This window comes from Mesoplodon mirus (genome assembly GCF_964341445.2).
Source record: "Mesoplodon mirus genome assembly, chromosome: 7".
NCBI classification, from domain to species: Eukaryota; Metazoa; Chordata; class Mammalia; order Artiodactyla; family Ziphiidae; genus Mesoplodon; species Mesoplodon mirus.
The window spans coordinates 89,885,197-89,898,133 of NC_138983.1; the positions used below are offsets into that span (position 1 = coordinate 89,885,197).

General features: G+C 53.9%; 2 protein-coding genes and 1 pseudogene across 3 annotated transcripts in view; 1 reads left to right on the plus strand and 2 right to left on the minus strand.

Moving 5' to 3' along the window:
* Window positions 1-12,937, plus strand: part of LOC309808866 (centrosomal protein of 78 kDa-like) — a 1,034,926-nt pseudogene that overhangs the window by 476,671 nt on the left and 545,318 nt on the right. The window lies entirely within an intron of this gene.
* On the minus strand, window positions 4,169-11,566 carry LOC309808046 (NUT family member 2G-like). Its single transcript, XM_082628054.1, has 5 exons — window positions 9,744-11,566; window positions 8,658-8,786; window positions 7,305-7,617; window positions 6,175-6,291; window positions 4,169-5,868 (listed from the first exon to the last, which is right to left on the minus strand). Exons 1-5 carry the CDS (start codon window positions 10,427-10,429, stop codon window positions 4,867-4,869), a joined length of 2,247 nt encoding a protein of 748 aa, XP_082484180.1. The 5' UTR covers window positions 10,430-11,566; the 3' UTR covers window positions 4,169-4,866.
* On the minus strand, window positions 5,864-7,297 carry LOC309807673 (uncharacterized protein). The gene has a single exon (XM_082627522.1). It carries the CDS (start codon window positions 7,166-7,168, stop codon window positions 6,695-6,697), a length of 474 nt encoding a protein of 157 aa, XP_082483648.1. The 5' UTR covers window positions 7,169-7,297; the 3' UTR covers window positions 5,864-6,694.

Consider the following 12,937-nt stretch of genomic DNA (forward strand, 5'->3'; position numbering starts at 1 on the left):
TGCCATAAATCCCTTAAGCTATATTCATTATTTTCATTCTTTTTTCTTCCTTATTCTCTGATTGGATGAGTTCCTCTGACCTGTCTTTGAGTTCACCTATTCTTTCTTGTGCTTCATCTACTGTATTTCTAAGTTCAGTTATTGCATTCTCCAGTTCTGTGACTTCTATTTGGAACTTTCTTATATCTTCTATTTCTTCATTGAAGTTCTCACTGTTTTCATCCATTTCCCTTCTGAGTTCAGTGAGCATTTTTATGACCATAACTTTGAACTCTTTATCAAGTAAATTACTTATGTTCATTTCATTAAGATTTTTTCCTGAGGTTTTATTTTGTTCTTTTTTTGGAGTATAGTCCTCTCTTTCTTCATTTTGCTCTCTGTGTTGGTTTCTATGCATTAAGTGAAATAGCCACATCTCCCAGTCTTGAAGAGCTGTGTGACAGATGAACCTTGTCATTTAACCCTGTCTACTCTTGGTTGCCTCTCAAACCTTTGTGATTGTCTAAGCAGTTTATTTTTAATAGACCTGGCACACCATCCCAGCATTTGAGGGTGTGCCAAGACAAATGAGCAACCCAAAGTGGAGGATCTCAGGCAGCACCTAGATTCAGGTTGATAGGAAGCCAGAAAACTTGGTAACAGCTTTTAAAGAATGCAAATATATTTAGTCTTGTGAGATTGCAAGTGGAAGCCCTGCTGCGCCCCAGAAGCAAGCAATCTGAAGGTGTTCCCTGGGGAGCAGTCACAAGAAAACAGTGCTTCAGATAAGTGTACAAGCTCCATTCTGGGAGATACCAGTGAACTGTAGTAAGGCAGAGTGAGGGTGGAGAGATGGCACCCCCAGCCTACCTTCCCCGAGAGCACATCCGTAGCCTCTAGATGTGTGCTGAACCTGAAGCCTGCTCTTAAGTCTTGTCCCTACTAGCAAATAGGCCTTTTTCATGTAAAGGCTGGGGCTGTGTCTCAGTCAGATGGGTAGTGGTACATCCTGGGGGTGGTATCCTGCCAAGAACTGTCTCTCCAATTGTTACAGTCCCATGGGACCCAGAAAAGAAATCCCTCCTGGCCTCCAGAGCCAGGTGATCAAGGAGCGTCCCCTGAGTGGAGGCCACAAAACTGGGATCTCCTGTCTTGGAGATTCTGGCTCTCTGGAGCACATCAGAAGGAAAGTGTGAAGATGATGCTTACTGGCTGAGTGAGGCGGTGGGAAGAGTGCAAAGATGACACCATTTGAATAAAGGGAAAGAGGGAAAAGAAAAAGAAGAAGAAAAAAAATATATATATATAGCAAGACAGAGGAAGAGCAGGGAAGAAGGAGCCAGCTGGCTGGAGCACAAAGTTGTCACCTGCAGGAAAGGAAAAAGGGGAAAAAAGATGGCACCTTTCAGTTTTATCAAGGCAGAGAGAGAGCAGGAAGATGGCACCCGCCAGCCTCTGTCCCTGGGGAGTATTCCAGCAGGCCCCTGTTCCTCAGATTAATGCTTTAAAATTGGGAAGTGAGTCTCTTTCACCAAAGTCAGAGTGCTTTTCAAAGGGCTGCTTCTACACTTGGCCCTGGGACAGGTGAGTCTGTGCACAGGCCCTTTAAGAGCTGTTCCTCAGTTCACCACAGCCCTGTGGGTCTCATGGGATGTGCCTTGTTGGTCTTCAAAGTCAGATGTTTTGAGGGTCTATCTCTCAGGTGCCAGCCTTAAAATTTGGAGTGCCCAATGTGGGGTCCATACCCTTCACCTCTCAGGAAGAAGCTCCAGGTTTTGAGTTCCTTCCTAATTGTGTGTCTCCACACCAAGGATGGGGTTTATGGCAAAATTGTGTCTCAGCCTTTCCGACCTGTTTTGATGTGGTTTCCCTCTGGTTTTCCTGATGTGAAGGGGTTGCTCCACCATCTTTTAGTTTTCTTCAGAGGAAATTTTTCCATATGTAGCTGTAGCTTTGGTGTGTTTGTGGGAGGAGGTGGGTTCAGGATCTTCCTATGTTGCCATCTTGAACTGGAACCTATTTACTATGTTTTAAATTTTGGTTTTCAATCGTTCAGTTTGTTACTAGTATATGGAAATATGATCAATGTTGTGTATTAATGTTTATGTATTGATTTTATATTCTGAGATCCTGCTAAAGCAAGTTATTATAATTTATTATGAGTCTACTTATACATTCCTTGGAATTTTCTATGTAGACAATTATGTCATCTGTAAAGAATGACAGTTATATTTCTTCTTTTCTAATATGTATGCCTCTTTTTTCCTTTTCTTGCTGTACTACACTAACTAGAATCTAAAGTACTAAGTTGAAAACTAAGATAAGAGTGGACATTCTAACCTTGTTTTTGAACTCAGGGAAAAGCATTCATTCTTTCACCATTTCATGTGATGTTAGAAGTAGGTTTTTTGTAGATGTTCTTTATTAGGTTGAGGTAGTGACCTTCTATTCCTAGTTTTCTGAGCATTTTTAATATGAATGGGTGTTGAATCTCGTTAAATGCCTGTTCTGTATTAATTGGTGTGACAGTATGTGTTTCTTCTTTAGACTCAATATGGTAGATTACATTGATGATTTTTTACCATTGAACAAGGCTTGCATCCCTGGAATAAATTCCACTTGGTCATAGTCTATTACTCATGTGGATTCTGATGGTAGGTATTCTTGTGGATTTCTTCTAGTAGGGTAAATTATGGTTCCCCCAAAATGTCCGTGTTTAACCCCTCCTATGACAATATGTGAACGTCACCTTGTATGGAAAAATGGACTTTGCAGCTGTGACTAAGTAAAAAATCTTGAGATGAAGAGATTATCCTAAATTTTCTGGGTGGGCTATATATAAACACAAAGAGCTGTATAGGAGGGACACAGGGAGAGTCAGAGTTGGAGAGACCATGTGATGAGGGAAGCAGAGATTAAAGTGATGCACTTTGAAGATGGAAGAAGGGACTAATTCCAAGGAATGCAGGCAGCCTCTAGAAGACAGAAAGGGAAAGGAAACAGATTCTCCTGTAGGGCTTCAAAAGGAACAAGCCCTGAGACACCTTGCCTAATATCAGACTACTAAGCTGCAAAAACTTTCTTTCACAAAGGGTCAAGGAGGGCTGGGAGCACATACGTGCTGCCCACCTGGACAGAGGGGGACCTGTGAGGCTGACCTACGGATTCTGTGGAGGTGGAGAGACATGAGCCCCTTTCCTCTCCACGCTCTTTGCAGGATCCAGCGGAGAGTCAGGCCACCTGTGGACGCCTGCGGCCCCAGTTCTGCATGCTGGTGGTGTAGGGGTCGTGTTCAGGGAGTCTCTGTTGTCCTAACACCTGCCTGGGTCCTGGGGAAGGAATCAGAACTCAGAAGCAGGAGAAGAGCCTTTGGCCAGCAGGGAAGGGGGGTGAGGCCTAGGGCAGGTCCATAAAAGATCAGAGCATCTCAGTGCTTTAGGAGGAAGGGGCTTCAGAGGTGGGCCAGCACAGGCTGTGACAGAGGCTAAGCAGACTGGGAGGGGAGGCACTTCCGGGAGACAGCAGGGGTCTACTCCCTGCCCCTCATTGTTTGCTCGTCTCACTCTAATGAGGGGGTCAGTTCCCCTGCTCTGATGATTCGAAGCCTCTGCCGGCACCCACAGGACGGTGACTGAGGCCTCCACACTCCTCGGCATGGATCCCAGCTCCCACTCAGATCTGGGGCCACAGACACCTCTCCCACCCCCTGCTGCCCCTGTGAGCCAGCTGTTCTTGTGAAACGTGGTCATAGTTTGTTAGGAGGATCTGTTCTCTATGGGGATACAAACCAGTGTTGATACCAGTACACACACGTGTCCAGCCATGGGTGGAAAGGGAAGGGACAGTAGTTCTGGGGTGTCTTTGCGGACCCGTAGGCCCCTAACGCCAGTCCCCACAGCCACAGCCAGATGGGTCCTCCTCCCTCAGTTGAACGAGATGCTGCTGCACAGAAATCCCACAAGTTCCACAAAGGGGCCCAACTGTCCTTTCCCTTATACACACCTTTAACGGGTGCCCCATGAATTTCCCCACACCCATTCCCCTTGTTGCATCCTCATTGGGATTAAGAGGTAGCTGCCTCCACCACTCTCCACATTGCAATAATCCCAGTGGAACTAGAGGATGCTCCCGCTACGATGAGGCAGACAGTCCTGTCCCCATGGCCAAGACTTTTCGTCTCTGGTCAGGCCACCCACACAGGAAACCCTAGATGAGCGGAGGGTCATCCCAGCGCCGTCGTCTGGCCGCTTCAGGAAAGCAGAGAGAAGCTCCATAATGACAAGGGCCATCTCCAGGCTCCATCCTAGAAACTGGTGAGTGTCCAGAGGGCTGAAAGGCACAAGAGCAGCTCTGCCTCCCCAGAAGGTCCAGGGATGCAGAAGACGGTACAGATGCCCCAGAAGGGCCCTAGCCAAGCAGGCGTTAGAGAAGGGGCTGATGAGGGGGTCCCTGGGGAAAGTGAGAGCTGTGCGTTCCCAGGGGCAGCCTGAGGAGTCCTTGTCTATGTGGAGGAAAGGTGTGGCCACCTGTAGACCCAGAGCTCCTGTGACCTCCCTCATCCTTCCTTCCTCTCAGGATCGCTCTCTGTGGAGCAGCTCAACACCAACAAGATGACAGTGGCCTGAGAGCATTTCCCACGAAAACGATCTTTGTTCAGAGTTTACATACATCACTCCAAAGGTCCTCCTCCGACCCACACCTGACCACATCCACCTCCCCCACCTCCCTAACCCCCCACAATCCCGCTCCCCCTCCCCACCCTGGTGGTCCTGCCCCCCTCCCTTCCCCCCACATCATCCAGGTTCAGCACTGGGAGGAGGAGGAGCCCCTAGGCTCCCCAGGGGGCTGCCCTGGGTCCTCGCCCTGGAGGGCCGGCCCAGCTGTTCCCTACTGGCTGCAGTGCTTCTTCCTCCTCTTCCCACGCTTCTTTGTGTCAAACGGGTCACGCTTTCTCTTTCTCAGCTGTGAGGGGCGAGCCAGCCCCAGAGCCAAGGCTGGCCTCCCAGAGACGCCGAGGCCAGCCCCGGGGATGGGCAGCTTCTCAGCAGCGGCTGGGCGTCCACACAGAGCCCGCTTCCTCGACTTGGGAGCAGCTGGTGGAGCTGGGCTGAGGCCTCTTCTCTGAGAGGAGGGGGACTGGGGAGCACTCTGGGCCCCCCAACCTCCAGAGGAAGCCAGGGCTGAGACATGCGCAGGACTGAGGGACATCCCGAAAGGCACCAGTATATGCTGAGAGTCTACGATGAAGACGCTTTGGAGCACCTCCTCGTTCTCACTGGACCCGTCCCCGGGCACTCGGGCCTCCCGAAGAGGAGAGGCCTTTCTGAGAACAGACGCATCCCTGGATCTCAGTAGAGGGCCAGTGCGCCTTTGACCCTGGGGAGGGGAGAGCCGTACGGGCCGGAATATAGAGAACTCCTGATGTCCTCCAGAGGGAACAAAGACTTTGGGCCTGCACAGGGCAGTGTCTGTTTGGATGAGCCTATGAAGAGCCTTAGAATCAATCTCTGGTGGGCAGGCTTCATCACTGACCCCTAGATGGGGGTCTTGGTCGTGCCTCTGGGCACCTTGGCCGGCGTCGGACTCAGAAGGACTTGAGGCCATTTCGGATGCACTGTGACTCGGGGCTGCCCGCACACCGTCGTCCTCTTTCAAGGCCAGGAGTCGTTTCTGCACCAGCTGGTAGGAGGGAGGAGGACAGTGACGGCTCCACACACACGTGTGAGAGAGGAGCACTGGGCAGTGGGACAATGGCCCTGGGGGGGAGGAGGGGACGGGCAACCCCAGGACTCGAATCCAAATACAGACACTGGCAGCCTGCCATCCTCCTGCAACTGATTCCCAGCTTTGTGACCTTCCCTCCCCTCCCGGCTCCCTATCCTTTCCTTCCTTTCACCCTGCACTGCACCCACCCCAGAACGGGCCCTTCCCCATGCCAGGCGTCCCAGGCAGGGGAGGGATGGACAGCGCTATGTGGCCCTCCTGTTCTGGGGCCCTACCTCTCCCCTGTTCACTGGGGTCCCTCCGTGCCCTGGTCTTCCTGGGTGTCCCTTGTGTCCCCTGTTCTACCGGGGATCCCTCCCTCCTCTGGCTCCCCTGGGTCATCTGGGTTCCCCTGTCCCCTGGATCACCTGGGGTCCCCCTCCCGTGGGGTCCCCTGGCTCCCTGAGTGTCCCTCTCCCTCCCCTGACTCACTTCTTCGGGGGTGAGCCCTTCCTCCTGCTCCAGCTCCTTCTCTAGGGCCAAGAGATCCAGCTGTGGGTCTGGGGAAAGCAAATCTGCCAGGAATCCAGGGTGAATGACTGCCTCCACCTAGAACAGAAAGAAGAGGCTGTGAGCATCCTTGGCCAGGAGTGGCCTGTGAGACAAGAAGGCCAGGAGGGAAAGTGAAAAGCAGAGACCCACCCCACTCTCCTGCACAAGGCGGGGATGGTCAGCGCGCGCGCACACACACACACACACACACACACACATGCAAACATACACATACACAGTCACACACAAAAGAGCACATATACAGAGGCACAAACACAGACACAAAGGCATACACACAGATAGACACAAACATATACACACAAATATCTGCGTAAACCTCCCCTAACACCAGGCTCAGGAACAAGGAGCTGAGCTTAAGTCCCAACGGCCTGAGCAGAACCCAGATCTTGGGTGCTGAGAGTTCCATGCCCTGGCATCTTGCAGACCCCAGTCTCCAGGCCTAGCCTACTTTGGTGACAAAGTCCTCCTGGGAACACAGCTTGTCAGTGTAGCTTAAGAGATCCGGGTCCGAGTAGGTGCTGTCCTCTTCCTGCTGCAGCTCATTTCCGTCCTCTCCCCATTCTGCATCTGAGTCGCCTGTGGCTGAGTGGACGGGCCCCACCAGCGCCTCCATGATGTCCACATACTCCCTCACAGCCTCAGGTGGAATCTCCTCGGGTGCCTTGGGCTCCGGGGGTCGCTGGGACCTGTGTGGCTTCGGGCGGGAGGGCTGGGCGCTGGGGCCGGACATCCTGGGAGCACAGGCTGAGGCAGAGCAGGAGGAAGGGGAGGAAGGTGAGGGGCTCCCGGTCCACCTCCTGACCACCGAGCGCACGCTGATGAGGGCATTGTTGGGGGACATTGATGTGGGTGTGGGGGGGTCAGGACCACCTGAAGCTTCATGCACAGTTGGACGGGGGAGGTAAGGGGGCATCTAAGAGTCACATGTAAGGAAGTGGGGAACCTCCAATTTTCCAGGGGTGTCCCCATCAAGCCCACTTCTTAGGCAGACTTTGTGTGCAGTCCTTTGACAGGGAGGCGTGAGAGAAGTTACAAAATTGACCAAGTCAATACCCCGTAGTGACAAAGGGCATCTGAGACCCCACCCCCCCACCCCCCGCCTCGGTGGCTGTTTTGCTTGAAAGACCAATGCCCCTGTCTTGAAGGAAGATGATCCACATGGGAACAGTGGCCAACCCTGGGCCCTTACCTGTGCGTTCAACTCCAGTGGGAACCTGGGTGGCTGGCTGAAGGCCCACTTTCAGGGCTGGGGGCCCCCGAGGATCCAGCTTCGGTGGGGCTGGAGGAGGCAGGCCCTGTGCGCACTGCATCCACTGCAACTGCTGAACCTGCATCTCCTCCTCTGCCTCAAATTCCGTGAACCTGGGGGGTGACGGAGGCACAGGCCACCCTGAGAAAATGGCCTGGGTTCTGGAGCCCAACAAAGGCAGCCAAGAATGAGGGATTGGGAGAGGATGTGCCTTGGGGCTGTCAAGGCCCTGTGAGGTGCTGTCCACAGCAGAGAGCTGCTCCTGGAACTGATACAAGATCTGGGACCCTTCCTGCCTCACCAGCACTGGAGAGCATTCAACAGCATAGAGCCAGGTCGCTGCACTGAACCAGGTCAACGGGACACGTGGCTGACCCAGGGGGCACCCTCCTCATGCCCCCCATCCAGAGCCACATGAAGGGCTGACAGCCGGAGGCTGGAACAGGCATGTGTTCCCCACAGGGGTCCTTGCCCAAATCCAGGACCCTGGGTTGGGACTGAGAGTTCTGGAACGTAGACCTGGAGACAGGGCTCAGGAGAGGCTGGACGATGTGGATGCTGAGCTTAGAGGACAGGCCTTCCTTTCCTCTGAGAGGTGCTTGTTTGTTTGGTTTTGTTTCTTAAACCAAGGGGATTACCGTGGAGCCAACACTGGAAGGGCCAGAGACCCTTGGGCTGATGACAGCTGGCTTCCCCAGCCTCTTGAGGGATGCCAGGGTACCCACTCAGGCCACTTTTTGTGAGGAGAGGGGGTCCCAAATCGATGTCAGTGGCCGCCAGCCAGCCACCACTAAGGAAGCAGCAGGCTGGCTGGTGGAGCTCTTTCCCCGGCCCAGCCCATATGGCCGGAGTTGGACCCCTACCGGACTCACAGCTTCACCCTGCCCCGTCCTGAGACCTTCATGTGAGGGCAAGGGTAGGTCAAACTCAGGGGAGGGCAGAGCTCGTGGTGGAGGAAGGACAGAAGACCCAAACTGTCAAGGTGAGGGAGGGGTTTCTGGAGGACTGTAGGGCCTCTGGGCTGCGGGCCCCCCGTTCCGAGCGACAGCCCTTCTCCTTTGTCCTCTCTGATGAGCACCCCCACGGCCAGACCCTGCCCTCACCCACTCGCCTCACCCTCCACGCAGCCACTGGGCCCAGGACGCTGACTCACTTTTGCGCCATCTCGTAGTAGATCATCCGGTCAGAGTTGCTAATGTGCTGCCATTCCTGCACGGCCCTGCACAGTCCCTCCTCCAGTGTCATGGTGGGCTTCAGGCGGGCCAGGGATCGAAGCGCTGGGCTGTAAGCACTCGGGGTCAGTCTCTGTGCCCAGCCCAGCCCCCACCTGCCTGACCCCACCCACCAATGTGGACCACACATCACTCAACGCAGCATGACTGAGCAACAGGAGAGTGAGAGGCAGGTGTCTGGGAGAGCAGAGACAAGCCTTCCCGGCTACGGCTGTCACCACCTCACACTCCCTCGAGGATGACCATCCACTCCCAGGCTAGAGCTGGGACACTGTGCCTTGGGGAGCTCTTTTCCTCTTCAAGGCTGCCTCTTCATAATAAAAATCACCATCATCAATGAGGCGTGGCATGTGCCAGGCAATCTGCTGACACTTCATAGATTAGCCCAAGGAGTCTTCTGCACGGTGCTCTGAATGAAGTGTGATTGTCCCCTTTTTACGAGGGACCGCAGGTTTAGGATGGAAATGCCTGCCAGGCTCACAACTCTAGTGGGAGAGAGCCCATGCCCTTAGGAGAGCTCTACCATCACCCTGTTCCTAGTGGAATTCTCCACATCAACAAAGTCGAGGCGTGCATGAAGCGCTCTCCTGGGCCCCGCGCTCCTCCCCCTTCTACGAAGTGACCTCCCCCGGCCACGTACACTCAAGTGCTGTATGAAAGGAGACGGCAGCACAGAAGAGTGTGGCATCCACTCCTTGGCTCCTCAACTTACACCACGACCCTCTCTGACTGCAAGTCTTCAGGCCGTATTACCAGGAGAATCATGGAAGAGCAAGCTGGCTAGACTCACAGGGGGGTGGGGTCAGTTGAGATAAGGCACATTTCAGTCATGATGTCATGGACTGGCAGGCTCGCCCGTATGACCGACAGTGTGCCTTCTCATGGCGTGGACATCGCCCTCACACCTTGCTTCCAGTATCCCTAGAAAGCTAACCTGCGAGTCCATCCCCAGTTCCTCTTTATCTAAGAGCTCCGATAAGCTCATGACCCCCTGAGCGTTCACTCACATGAGAAAGCAGGAAAGAGCTTCTGCATCAGGACTCTGGGGAAGGTGTCTCCGGGCCAGTGGCTTGAGGCGCTGCCACCGTCGGAAGTTACTGTACACGCTCTGGTGGTTAGAGCAGTCCTCCTGCGAGGCATAGGGCTGGTTGGTGTCCAGGCTGCCCTCCCTGGAAGTGCCATGTGGCCATGGCCCAGAGTTCACTGGGCGAATGTTAGGGGCCATCTGGGCAGCTGGTGGTGGAGCTTGAGGAGGAAAGCCTGGGGTCCAGCCTCCCTTGCCAGCCTGAGTAACTCCAACAGCTGGAGCAGTCACAATGGTCTCCATCGCAGGGGTCGCTAAGAATATGGGTGCAGGACATGCAGCACTCCCGCTGAGGGCCCCTGGAGCGCTCCAGTTGAGGGGGCCCTGAGGAACGATAAAGGTCTGAGTCTGGGGGGCCTGCACTGGCCTCCCTTGTGACCTGACTTGTACAGTGAAGTTGCAAGCCCCAGGGGCACCGGGGCCACAGCCACCATTAGCCACCAAAGGCATCCTGGGGAAAGCTGGCAGCCGCAGGCTGCTGCCGGGAGGGAATGCGGGGGCGATGAGAGGTGGCAGGTGCTGCTCCCAGGGTGGCCAGTGCTGGGCGCCAGGAACGGGTGGAGGAAAGGACACTGCCGTGAAAGTAGACAAGGAGGCACCGGGGTTCATGGGGACATCCGTTCCCAGCAGTGCAGATGCTGTTGAGGCAAAGGAAAGGAGTGAATGGAGGAGGAGAATGGGCAAGTGGGACTGAGGCTTTCTGCGGCATCAGAGTGTAAATCTCCACAGATGAGAGACTCTTGGACAAGGGAAACTGCAGCGTGCAAATGTCTTCAAGTGATTTTCATGCCCTGACCTCCAGTTGAGAATTATTCCACTCGTGACCCCACGCCCATCCACCAAGCTCCCTGACCCCTGCCTGCCGAGAAGAAACTGCCTCAGCAAGCACTCACTTGGAGAGCCTCCCTAAGGCACACCCTGGCACCTAAGCCTCACAGGCTGTCTCCCAAGACCTGGAGCTGTGTGGACATCCGCTCTGTGAGAAATGGCCCTCAGCCGGCGTACTAGCAGGTAGGGGCCTTCTGCAAGGTAAGTTCTAGGCCCCCAAAGGCCCTTTGTGGACAGGCACTGTGTAAAATATTAGGGCCCCACCTCCTCCTCAGTCCTCCTTTTCCTGATGCTCAGTATAAATCCCCTCTTTCTTTCCTAGCCTCACAAAACAAAACAAAATGCTGGAAAATATCTCTAATGGAATCCTGATACAAACCCATGACACTGGCCCAGAAAGGACCTGCATCTCCGAACAACCCACAGCAGATACGTAACATGGGCCAGGTCCTGCCACCCCTTCCCCAGTGCCCAGAGTCACTGTCATCAGTCAGGAGTTCTGTTCCTAGGGGCTTGGCGTGGTCTGAGAAGTAGGCGCGTGTCCCTTAGATTCTGTCATTTCACAGCCAGTGATGGCTGCAGAGGATTAAACAAGGGCCAGGGAATTGTCATGTTACATTGGTCGTGGGAGTATAGACTGCCTGTGGTCCTTCCCCTTCCAGCTCCCAATAATGGAGAGACAATCTGAGATGCAGGCATAAGCCAGATGCCATGGCGATCAAGTTGTCTGAAACACATCCCTGTTCAGGAGAACAAGGTACACACCACGGTGCACCTAACTCACCAGAACAGATGTCATAGGACGTTTAATAGTAACACAGAAGATCATCTTCCTGATCCTGGGCTACACTCCTTCCCCCTTTAAAAGAGGAAGCAGCCTTCATAGACGTTCCACCCGAACCAACCCCACTCCACATCTGTTCCCTGTCCATGAAGGAGTGACCTGAAATAGGAACAAACTCTTCCTCTCAAGGCAGCCTGAGGGTCCACCATGAGATACTGGCCAAGATGAAGTAGGTCTGAAGTACTGCCATTCCACAAAAGGAAGAACAATTCAGAGCAACTCAGGAACCTGAGCCCTCTCTTGGCTGAAGTTACTCGTAACGGTTGCCCATCCCCTGTTGAATCCAAGGCAACAGTTACCTGAACTGACAAGTGAGCTCTGGGCTGGGAGGAGTGGACGAGGTGTGGGCTGCGGCAGTTAGAGTAACCCCCTGCCTAGCTCTCGGAGAGGACACTTCACTGCAGGTGTGGCCACACACAGCCCCATTGAATAGTTTTCTCACCAAGACCATCTCTCCCCACGGCCCCCTGAGATACACTATGCTCCTGTTCCAATCCCTTTGAAAGATATGGTGAGGCAAGCTTCAGGTGCCTCAGGTGCCTCAGGAACACAATACAGCTCTAGGCTTTCCTCATGACCCTCCCTGTGTCACCACCAGGACATCACACACATCCTTACACACACGTTTCAAAGTGGCTTGTCTCCCTTCTAGAAAGAATCAGACTGTCTGCTGCCATCCTTTCTCCATAGCCAGGGCAATTCCTCTTGATCCACCTCCAACGACCCCTCCTCCCCAGGGCAGTCTCAGGTTTCTTCAGGCTCCCCAGTCTCCCCAGGTGAAATGTCCTTGTGCGTCCAGTGCTCTCTTCTCCCTCTACTTCAGTCCAACTGTGTGCCCACAGTTAAGTGTAACGTGTGAACCTGAAGGATGTGAGGATGGCAGGGTCTCTCAGAACACACCCCCAGCCTATAGGCTTACCTCCTATTGAAGCCATCCTGCAGGCTTGGGCACGGACTACTGCTGCCTGGTAGCCTCAATGAGAAAAGTCAAGACCAGGAGCCAGAGAGCGACCTGCTTCAGCAAACGCTCGGGATCCAAGTCAACGAGGGACACGTTTGAAAGTAAACCGGAAAATGCGGGCTGAACCGTTTTGCGGTGGGGGAGGGGCAGAGGGCACGTGGGTCGGGGTGGCGTGCGCTGGGGAGACATTCCACGAGGGCTCTGGCAGGTAGGCAAGAACCGGAAGTTCCTTCCACCTCCCACAGTGGCAACACAATTGGCGTGTGCCTCTTTAGGTAGTTTATAAACTGTTGTTTTGATTCACGGCACCGAGGTTGAGCATGACAGTCCCTTCCTTTCACGTCTTTATCCATCAACCTAGGTGTTTTTTTTTTTTTTTTGCGGTACGCGGTCCTCTCACTGTTGTGGCCTCTCCCGTTGCGGAGCACAGGCTCCGGACGCGCAGGCTCAGCGGCCATGGCTCACGGTCCTTGCTGCTCCGCGG

Excerpts from the sequence above, each read along its gene's own strand:
- LOC309807673 (XM_082627522.1), bottom strand. The coding sequence starts at position 7,168 with ATGCCCCCTTACCTCCCCCGTCCAACTGTGCATGAAGCTTCAGGTGGT.
- LOC309808046 (XM_082628054.1), bottom strand. The coding sequence starts at position 10,429 with ATGAACCCCGGTGCCTCCTTGTCTACTTTCACGGCAGTGTCCTTTCCT. Across the intron at positions 8,787-9,743 it reads GCTCTTTCCTGCTTTCTCAT|CCCAGCGCTTCGATCCCTGG; the intron begins GTGAGTGAACGC and ends GAGTGCTTACAG. Across the intron at positions 6,292-7,304 it reads CCTTTGTCACTACGGGGTAT|GTGGAGGCAGTCATTCACCC; the intron begins TGACTTGGTCAA and ends TTTCTGTTCTAG.